This window comes from Mustela nivalis (assembly GCF_964662115.1).
Source record: "Mustela nivalis genome assembly, chromosome: 17".
Lineage (NCBI taxonomy): Eukaryota > Metazoa > Chordata > Mammalia > Carnivora > Mustelidae > Mustela > Mustela nivalis.
The window spans coordinates 22619083-22629992 of NC_139036.1; the positions used below are offsets into that span (position 1 = coordinate 22619083).

The 10910-nt window shown below is 41.9% G+C and overlaps 1 protein-coding gene across 1 annotated transcript in view; it reads right to left on the bottom strand.

Annotated features, from left to right (window-relative positions):
- The window catches only part of UTP6 (UTP6 small subunit processome component), a 22857-nt gene extending 21642 nt beyond the window's left edge, over nt 1–1215 (bottom strand). Inside the window, exon 1 of the mRNA XM_082708527.1 lies at nt 1008–1215. Within this exon, the coding sequence (XP_082564653.1) occupies nt 1008–1099 (92 nt within the window). The 5' untranslated portion in view covers nt 1100–1215. The remainder of the gene's footprint in view (nt 1–1007) is intronic.
- Nucleotides 1216–10910: the final 9695 nt, after the last annotated feature.

Sequence of the window (10910 nt, forward strand, 5' to 3'; positions counted from 1 at the left end):
GGCAGGTTTATAAGACTACAAAGGACTCACAGAAAGAGATTCATTGTATTTAGCTGGAGAGAACACAAAATGTGTGTATCAGAGGAATTTAACACAAGATATGCAAGATCAATAACTGTCTCTAGTAATAATAACAGGGGCCCTGGGTTGCTCAGTTGGTTAAGTATCTGCCTTCAGCTCAGGTCATAATCCCAGGTCTTGGGATGGAGCCCTCCATCAGACTCCTTCCTCAGTGAGCCTGCTTCTCTCTCTTCCTCTGCATGCCGCTTCCCCGGCTTGTACTCTCTCTCTGTCAAATAAATAAATAAAATCTTTAAAAGAAAAAAAAAAAAAAACAGTTAATAACATTTACTGAACACTCATTAAGAGTCCACACTTCTATGTGCCATTTCATTAACAAATGTTTAAGGCTCCCATAATCACATTACTACAATCACAACCATTGTAAAATGCAGAAACAATCACAGAAAACCATTAAAAAACATTAAACTTAATTCTAAAAATTACTCAATGCCAACCATGTGCCAGATGTTGTTGGCCACGCCCCGAGGTAGAACACGAAATTGAATTAAATGGTCCCCCCACCTTCATGTTTTATTAGGAAGATTTATCCGCTCCTCCTGGGCTCCCACAGCACTCTCTGCATCTCTAGGGCAGTACACTCTAGTACAATCAACCTACAGCACGCCGCAGTGTAAGCAGAATGTTTAATTTGTCTCCCCCAGCACACGCAAGGCAGGTAGCTCCTGATACTGGCATCCTAGTTTTATCATCTTTAGAGCACTAAGAACCGGCTCCATGAAGAGCTGTCAGGCGTTTCGTGGGTGAATGGACAGACCACCTTGCCCCAAATGACAAATTCTAGGCATCAACAAAGTATGAAAATGGGGGTTCTTCCAGGTTAAGAAAAATAAACCCAATTAAGTGTCCCCCGCATCCCTGCCCCCCGCCACAGACTTCCTCCCCTCTCCTCCGCCCGTCCCAGCCCCCCCTCAGCTCTCTCTCACTTAATCTCCGCATGGCTGAACAGTCCAATGCGCTCCAGCTGTTCCAATTCGGGGAGTCGATCTTCTATGCGTTCCTGGATTATCTCCGCCATGAGGTCACAAGCCCACACAAGCCACCGACGAACTTCAACGCCAACACGCGAAGGAAGAGCCCACCTTCTATTCCGGAGACCCAGCCCCAGCGCTCGCACGTGCTGACGTAACGTGCGTCCTAGGTCCCGCCTCTTCCGCTTCCGCCGCCTCCACCGTTGACGAAGGCCCTCTGGCCCCTACGGCGGCTGTCACCTCTCTGTGGCTGAGTTGCTGCAAGGACCCCTTAGACGCAGGAGTGCTCACGTAGACAGGAGGGGAGGGGAGGGGTGGGGCGGAGCTGGCGTGGGGGCGGTCCTAAACGCGCGCTGGTCTAGAAGTGGGCGGAGATCCGAGAAAACACCTGTGGGGGTTCAGAGCAGTTACCTGAGGGAGACGTGTTTTGCGTTTTCTGCGAAATATTGTCCCCTTTTATTGTGCGGCCGTCCTCGCTTTCCAATAGCGAACATCTGAAAATGTCAGTAATGAAAATCATAAAGGACGCTGAATCTGGCAGGCTGTCCGTAATACTATGGGCTCTGCTTTCGACTAGACTTGGTAAACCAGTGTGATATCACCGGTTTTTCACGTGCCAATTAGAATCTCTAATTGGCCGATTAATTTTTAAATAGAAGGACTTTTCATTATTTAAATAATAATTCTGCCTTCACCCCCAAGATCTTTTAAAACACGTGGCCCTGGGTGGGTATCAGAAAGTATATGTTTTTAGAAGAGGGGAGCTTGGTAGTGAAAACTTAGGGAGTTACGGAAATAAATCAGTAAGGTATAGACTCTCTTTAAGCCACTGCCCAAGCAAGTTAGCATTTCTAAGGGTACCATCAGACAACTCAGCCTGGAAGTGACATTGTTGGTATAATTACTAAACCTAAAATAACTACATGACTGAATTCTTTTTTAAGTTCTGGAAGATGATTAAAAAAAAAAAAAAAAAAAAGCAGGAGTTCTTGCTAGACCTGTTTATTTCAACATTGGCGTTCCCTCCTTGTGATTTATAAAGGGGAATAGGTTTAGCAATTAACCATGTTCCACCTCTGTGCCTTTCCTTTTTAATGGTTGGTTGTTGAGGTTTTGGGGGGGGTTTCTTGTTTTTCCTTTCACATTTTACCCAATTAGTCTCAGAATTGAGGCAAAGGTTGGCTTCGGCTTCATTTCTGGATCCCTCTGCTGTAGACAGGAAGAAACTCATGGATGTAAAGCAAAGGTTAAATTTCCTTGTAAAGAAAATCCCCAGCCTGTGTTAACAGTGAAAGTAGGGATGCTACTATACAGTAAGCTCCAAATAGGTAGGGAATATTTGTTTTGTTCACTAGACATCTGGGAGCTTAGAACAGTGCCTAGAAAATAATAAGCACTCAATAAATAAATGCATGACAGAATAACAAATGGCACTTGCTAGATTTCTTTAGGTCCAAGGGACTCAGCAACCTGAGAGATTTTAATCTTTCATTTCAAGGCAAATTTGATAGATAACTATGGTTTTTAAATCAACCCAGCTATAAATACTCTCCTCACTTATTTTCAAATTTTGCATCTATGTTTATCTTGCTCTAACAATTATTATAATGTTAAAGGCAGGGGTGCCTGGGTGGCTCAGTCAGTTAAGCACCTGCCTTCATCTCAGGTCATGATCTCTGGTCCTGGGATGGAGTCTGGCATCAGGCTTCCCAGTCAGTGGGAAGTCGGCTTCTCTCTTTGCCCCACCCCACATCCTCTTGTGTGTGAGCATGCACAGGTGCACTCTCTCAGAAACAAAATCCTTAATTAATAATAATAATAATAATAATGGCAAAGCTATATTTTGTTTCCTCTGCATCTCAGTATAATAGCTCTCTCTTATATAGGGCTTCTAGACGCCCAGCTATTATGTGCACTGTTCTAAGCTCCTTATATATTAACTCACCTACTCTGATCACAAATATTTTAAAATAACAACTCAAGGAGCTTTTGAAGAGGAAAAACAAGAACAACAACATCTGCTAGAGAAATCCCATATAGCAGAGGAAATTGTGTTTGAATAATGCCAACTGAGTCTCAGATTCCTAGATAAGCACACCTAGTGAAGGAACCACAGGTCCAGAGAAAAAGTGCACTTGAGTTTGGATCTCTAACGTGCATCTTAGAAAACTTGGTATTTCTTTTAGTCTTTTATTCGATCTTCAAAACTCACCATGGATCTCAGATTGGTGAACAGGTACTACCTGGGAGGGGGAGGCCTCTGAATGTTAAAAATGTTCTATTCCTGGTTGATCTGGGTGATCATTATGTGTGTGTGTGTGTGTGTATACACACACTTATATATATTATATATATACACACATGTGTATACACACACATATACACACACACACATATATTATACACACACATACATGTGTGTGTGTATGCGTATGTAGAAATCCATCCATTGAGGTGCACACTTAAGATTTCTATACTTTATGGGGGCACCTGGGTGGCTCAGTTGGTTAAGCATCTGTCTTTGGCTCAGGTCTTGGTCCCAGGGTTCTGGGATCGAGCCCCACATTGGGCTCCCTGCTCAGCAGCAAGTCTGTTTATCTCCCTCTCCCTCTGCCTCACCCCCAGTCATGCACACTCTCTCTCAAATAAATAAATACAATCTTTAAAAAAAAAATTTGTGCACTTTATGAAAGCTACACTTTAAAAGAAAACATTAATGACCAGACCCTCTCTTTCAGGATTCCTTTCTCTTCAAGAGCTTCAACTATCATTTTTATGTGTCAGGGTCAAAATTCTGAAACACAAATGACCACAGCTTTCTCCCTCTGCAAAAAAGTTCATACAAATTTTACATTCTAGCCACAATATATTAATTTCACTTTAATTTTTTAAATAATTTTGGTTTACAATTTATTTTTTAAGATATTTTTTAAGATTTCATACATTTAGGGGCGCCTGGGTGGCTTAGTGTGTTAAAGCCTCTGCCTTCGGCTCAGGTCCTGATCCCAGGGTCCTGGGATCAAGCCCCACATCCGGCTCACTGCTCAAGCAGGGAGCCTGCTTCCTCCTCTCTCTCTGCCTGCCTCTCTGCCTACTTTTGATCTCTGTCTGTCAAATAGATTAAAAAATAAACAAATAAAAAAGATTTCATATGTTTATTTAATTGACAGAGAGAGACAGCAAGAGAAGGAACACAAACAGAGGGAGTGGGAAAGGGAGAAGCAGGCTTCCCACCAAGCAGGGAGTCCAATGTGAGGGCTCATGATCCGGAATCATGACCTGAGGTGAAGCCAGACACCCTACAACTGAGCCACCCAGGTGCCCTAAGATTTTATTTTTTAATTTTTTTTAAAGATTTAATTTATTTATTTGACAGACAGAGATCACAAGCAGGCAGAGAGACAGGCAGAGAGAGAAGGGGAAGCAGTCTCCCTGATGAGCAGAAAGCCGGAGGCGGGGCTAGATCCCAGGACCCTGGGATCACGACCTGAGTTGAAGTCAGATGCTTAACAACTGAGCCACCGAGGTACCCCATTAAGATTTTATTTTTTAAAGTAATCTCCATACCCAATGTGGGGCTCAAACTCACAACCCGAACAACAAGAGTCATATACTCTATTGACTGAGCCAAACAGGAGGCCCTAGTATTCATTTTAATATAAATGTGATTTTTTTTTCCAGATTGTCAAGTAAGAGTAATCCCAGAAGGACCTACACTGCTCACCCCATGTTGGAGAGACACTTGGTGCCTTTGTAGTGCTTATGAGCCAGTTTGGAAAACAGAAAAGGGGGAGGTCCCAAGACAATCTCGTAAGGACTCTAACAGATGAACAGTAGTTAGATGTTTGTAAATCAAGTTAAAACATCTAGGGGCGCCTGGGTGGCTCAGTGGGTTAAGCCGCTGCCTTGGGCTCAGGTCATGATCTCAGAGTCCTGGGATCGAGTCCCGCATCGGGCTCTCTGCTCAGCAGAGAGCCTGCTTCCCTCTCTCTCTCTCTGCCTGCCTCTCCATCTACTTGTGATTTCTCTCTGTCAAAAATAAACAAATAAAATCTTTAAAAAAAAAAAAAAAAAAGTTAAAACATCTATTCTTGTCCCCAAAGTACTTACATGTAAACTTCATAATAAACTTGAACATTTCCTTAGGATATTCATTGTCACATCCAAAGATTAAGTTTATGGGCAGCTTAATGCTTATAAACAACAAAGAAATGCTCTCTTTTTATTCCATTATTATTATTATTATTATTATTATCATTATGGTAAAGAGAAGAACCTAATTTCAGTGATAATGAGAGGTGAGACACCTGGAATCCCCTCCCCCTACCTTGTTCTGAGTCCTCTGCCCGCTTCTCCCACACAGAGTCCTGGGAGACTTCAAAGTCAAACAGAAGTGATAGACCCAGACTGCTCTTTGATGCCTAAGAACATCGGAGCCCTCAGTTTGATGTGAATGCAAAGCATCTGTACTTTTCAAACCTTTCATGTTATCTCACATTGCTAACAACAAAAGCTGAAAAGTTTGAGGTGACACACATTACACACATTAAAATATTTGGAACCAGGAACTTTTCATTTCTTTTTCTATTATATATAGCTTCTTTTACTTTGCAAACCACACTGGATAGTAAATTACTTCTGGCACGCAGCCTTGTCAGCTTGCCAAATTTCAACTGAAGCAAGTTTTTACAGCCGGGCTAATAAGCCCTGAAAATTAGGAGGTAAGTATAATGGAAATAATGACATAGTCTTTAACTGTAGGAGCGTAGAATGACAACGTGAGATTCTAATAGGTTCCACTTTTAAAAGTTTTTTTATTCTAATGAAGTCTTTTTTAAAAAATTTTAGGTTATTCTAGTTTAAAACACATGTAAATGGAAAGAGTTTCTTTTAATTGGTGAAAAGTATTTTTGTGGGCTTTTTCTTGTGGCTTAAGTTATTGCTTTTTGCAAATCTGAAAAAAGGAAAAACAAAAAGAAAACCAAGAATATGGTAGTTTGGGGATAGCAACCTATTATTAAAACAAACTGACATCCTGAAAAAACATGTTCTGAAATGATTGGCTTCCAGGATGGGGCTTGGCGATTGTGTATGAATACATTCCATCAAAGCCCGAGCTGATTAGGTACATCAACTTTGTTTCAGTTTGCCCTTAATCCAGATAGAAACCCAGTCCCTGCTGAAGTAACTTTCAGGTCTTTATCAAACAAAGCTTCAGAAACTTGAAAGTGACTACCGCATTTAATTTTTTTCGCAGAAAGAAACAGGAGGCATCAGGTATGTGATAAACAGCTGTTTCCCTAAATTCAATTCCTACATCCATTTTTATTCACAATTTTCAAGTTGATGAGGAAAAATTTTTCCCCTTCTCATTTTGTCCTCCAATTAGACCTGGACTGATTAGCCTCAGCACCACATGGCTGCTCAGTCCCAAATTGTTTAAGCAAAGAAGAGGTTGAGAGAGAGAGAGAGAGAGAGAGAGAGTTTAACTATACTAAAATAAAATGGTCTTGCTCCAGAAATGCCAACTTTCTTATACTTCCCCACAATACCATACATGTTATTTTATACTTCTGTTAACACACACTATTCTCTCACCTCAATGTCTTGTATCCTAGTATCCATTAAGTTCATGAAAAAAAAAATTTTTTTTAGAAAGTAAGCCAGACCTTAACACCCCACCATCCCACCATCACCACAATTTGTGTACTTACATACATTTATATAAAGGGCCTGGTCTTTGAATCTTTTTTCCCCTCTCTCACTAATTCTTTAGGTGATCTTATCTAGGCCCATAATGTTAAATGTCATCTTCAGTTCTGTCTAATAGAACATTCTGTAATGATGGAAATATTCTCTATCCTCACTGTCCAACACAGTAGCAATGAGCCCCATGTAGTTATTGAGTACTTGAAATGTGGCTAAAGCAACTGAGAAAGTGAATTTTAAAAAAAGATTGTATTTATTTGACAGAGAAATAGAGAGCACAAGTAGGAAGAACAATAGGCAGAGAGAGAGAGAGAAGCAGGCTACCCGCTGAGCAGAGAGCTCAATACAGGGCTCCATCCCAGGACCCTGGGATCATGACTTGAGCGAAGGAAGATGCTTAACCCACTGAGCCACCCAGGCACCCCTGAATTTTTTAAAGATTTTATTTATTTATTTGACACAGAGAGAGAGAGAGATCACAAGTAGGTGGAGAAGCAGGCCGGGGTGGGGGGGGGGGCGGGGGTGGGAACTGGCTCCCCACTGAGCAGAGAGTCATGTGGGGCTCAATCTCAGGACCCTGAGATCATGACCTGAGCCAAAGGCAGAGGTTGAACCCACTTACTTAACCCAAGTAAGTGCTCATTACATATCTGTTGAATAAATGAATGAATATTTGTATAGTGGCACTACTTAATTTGTATGGTCTATGTCTTTATATGCCTACGCCTCATAATACCAGAGCCACCCAGGTGCCCCAGAAACTGAATTTTTATATAATTTAATCATATATTTAAATTGCCACATGGAACTAGTGACTGCCACATTGGAGAGCCAATTTTTTTTAAAGACTTTATTTACTAGGGATGGAGAGAGAGAGAGAGTAAGCAGGGGGAGCAGCAGGCAGAGAGAGAAACAGGCTCCCCATGGAGCAGGGAGCCTGAAGCAGGACTCAATCCCAGGACCTCAAGGTCATGACTTGAGCCAAAAGCAGACACTTAATTGACAGAGTCACCCAGGTGTCCCTGGACAGCCGACTTCATAACACCAATCCATAAACCTTTTAAAAATAAATAAATAAACAAACACGGGCACCCGCATCAGACTCTCTGCTCAGTGGAGAGTCTGCTCCTCCCTCACCCTCTGCCCCTACTGTTTTCTCACACGCACGCTTTCTCTCAGATAAATGAATAATGTCCTAAATAAATAAATAAATAAATGTCCCCTGAACTCCAGACTCATCCCAGTACATCCAACTGCCTACTTGATATCTCCACTTGGAGATCTTACATGCATTTCAAAATTAGTATGTCCAAAACCAAGCTGCTGATGCTCTTCCCTCCAAACCTGCTCTTATTACCAGCTTCATCATCTTGGTTAATGGCAATTCCTTTATTGTGGTTTCTCAGGCCAAGCCTGAGAGTTGTCCCTGACTCCACATTTAATTTGTCAGCAATCCAGTCTGTTGCAGAAAATATAGCCAGACTATGACTTCTCCCCATCATTGCTACTGCTATGATCTTAGTGCAAAACGCCATTGCTTTTCACCTGGATTTTGCTCTAGCCTCCAGATGGCCTCCCTTCGTCCACCCTGGCCCTCTTGAGTCTATTCTGAACAGGAATCTATTCTTTTTTTTTTTTTTTAAGATTTTATTTATTTATTTGACAGAGAGAGCTCACAAGCAGGCAGAGAGACAGGCAGAGAGAGAAGGGGAAGCAGGCTCCCCGCTGAGCAGAGAGCCCGAAGCGGGACTCGATCCCAGGACCCTGGGATCATGACCTGAGCTGAAGGCAGAGGCTTTAACCCACTGGGCCACTCAGGCGCCCCCAGGAATCTATTCTTAACAACAGCCAAAGTTAAATGTAAGTCAGACCATAAAATATAAGTCAGACCATATTCTGCTCAAAGCCCTGCAATAGCTTCTGGACTCAGAGTAAAAACTAAAATCTCTGTACTTGCCTACAAAGTACCATATGGTCTGGTGCCCTGCCCTTGCCTTTCCTCTCTGGCCCTATTTCCCACTCCTTTCCACTTTTCTTCACTCCAGGTATATTAGCCTCCTTGTTATCCCCTCAAGGTGGCAATGCAGGGCCTTTGCACTGGCTGGAATTCTCTAGGCCTGGAATCTTCTTTCCCAGATAAATTCATGGCTCATTCCCCCACCTCCTTCAGATCTTTTCAAATGTCATTGTCTCAAAGACACCATTCATATTTTAAATTGCACTTCCTGGGGTGCCTGGGTGACTCAGTCAGTTGAGCATCTGACTCTTGATTTCGACTCCGGTCATGATCTTGGGGTCCTGGAATCTACGCCCCCGCCGGAGTGTGGAGTCTGCTGGAGATTCTTTGTCTCTCTCTTCCTCTACGCCTCCTTCTGCTCACCTTCTCTCTAAATAAATAAATATATATTTTTTAAACTGCACTTCCTAACCTCAATGACTCTTATTCTATATGCTTTTTCCCCCTCTCTGTATCAATGATCACCATCTAAACTATAGTAGTGTTTATTATTTATCTCTCCTCACACATACACTGAGACATAAAATCATGGAGCTGAAATTGTTTGCTGCTCAATCTCCAGAGTTAGGCACGTAGTAAGTGCTCATTACATATCTGTTGAATAAATGAATGAATATTTGTATAGTGGCACTACTTAATTTGTATGGTCTATGACTTTATATGCCTACACTTCATAACACCGTGACTTCCATGAGAGAGAGAATTAGTAGCTTATTTATGTTTGAAGATCCTAGAATCTAGAATGGAAAACAACAGTTCCTCAGAAAACATTCACCAAAAAGAAACAACTCTACATTATGCATAACACCTGTTATAAAAGTCACTCACACTGTTTAATATGCCCAAAACCCTTCCTAAAGGAAACTGATATACCCACAGCTACTTTTTTCTTACAACCTGACCCTGGGCAATTTCCCATTACTCATCAGACCACAGGGAAGCTCCTGATTCGAGGACAACCCATCTGCGGACTGGCCAAACACCTGGCATGAAAAGAAGAACTGGGCTACCTTAAATCTCCCTCTTTGGACTCTGAATTAGAAAGAAAAAAAGAAATACTTGATGCAAACGTTGGAGTTAAAGACAAAGAGAATCCATGAGTCAGAGGTAGAAGCTTGAGGAACTTGGCAAGGCCAAGTTGTGAGGAAGCAGAAACTATGAGTAAGTAGAAACTAAGAAATATGGAAAAGGTACACGGAGTGAAGGGAGGTGGGAGAAGAAGGAACACAGTACCCAGAAGACAATGCAGAGTCACTGAATTATATTAAGAGCACCTGGGAGGGACGAACTCATACAACTGAGGTCCCATTTTGAAATGTTTGATTACAATTCTCTCAAAGCTCCTTCTTGCTCTCTGTGTCAACTTACAATAAGACCTAATCCCTTGAGGTGCCTTAAGGAATTGTCTCTGTTCTTTACAACCTTCTACCCTACTAGATCCCATACTCAGTTCCTCCAGTTGCCGTCCCGGGTAGAAGTGTGAGCGGATTGCTTTCTCATGTTTTCAACCAAATGATATTGACCCTTGAAGTTTTGAGCACTTATTAAGAAGTACAGGGGGAAAAATGTTCTCTTTGGAACCATTTGGTTTCCCTTAAAGTCATACTCCCTTGGCAAACTAGAATCAACTTAACAGTGTGAATGTACCTCGCTTTAAACAAATTTGAAATTCTCTGGATTTACAGCAATAGATTATTACCTGGCCACCTTTAACAGTCTTTTATTTATCAGTTTTATTACAAGAGTAATTTATTGTTAGAAATTCAAATCCCAGATTCTTTTCTTTTTTTAAGATTTTATTTATTTATTTGACAGACAGAGATCACAAGTAGAGAGAGAGGTAGGCAGAGAGAGAGGAAGGGAAGCAGGCTCCCTGCTGAGCAGAGAGCCCGATGTGGGGCTCCATCCCAGGACTCTGGGATCATGACCTGAGCCAAAGGCAGAGGCTTTAACCCACTGAGCCACCCAGGCACCCTCAAATCCCAGATTCTTTTAAACAGTGAGGATTTATGGACCAAAAGAGAGCCACCAACCTAAAGCTCTCCCTTTACATTTTGGTGAATACCACTGGCTTCCGTAAACCCAAAGCATCTAAGGCAAAGGGCTTTCTGCTTCAAGGACTTGGTCACAAT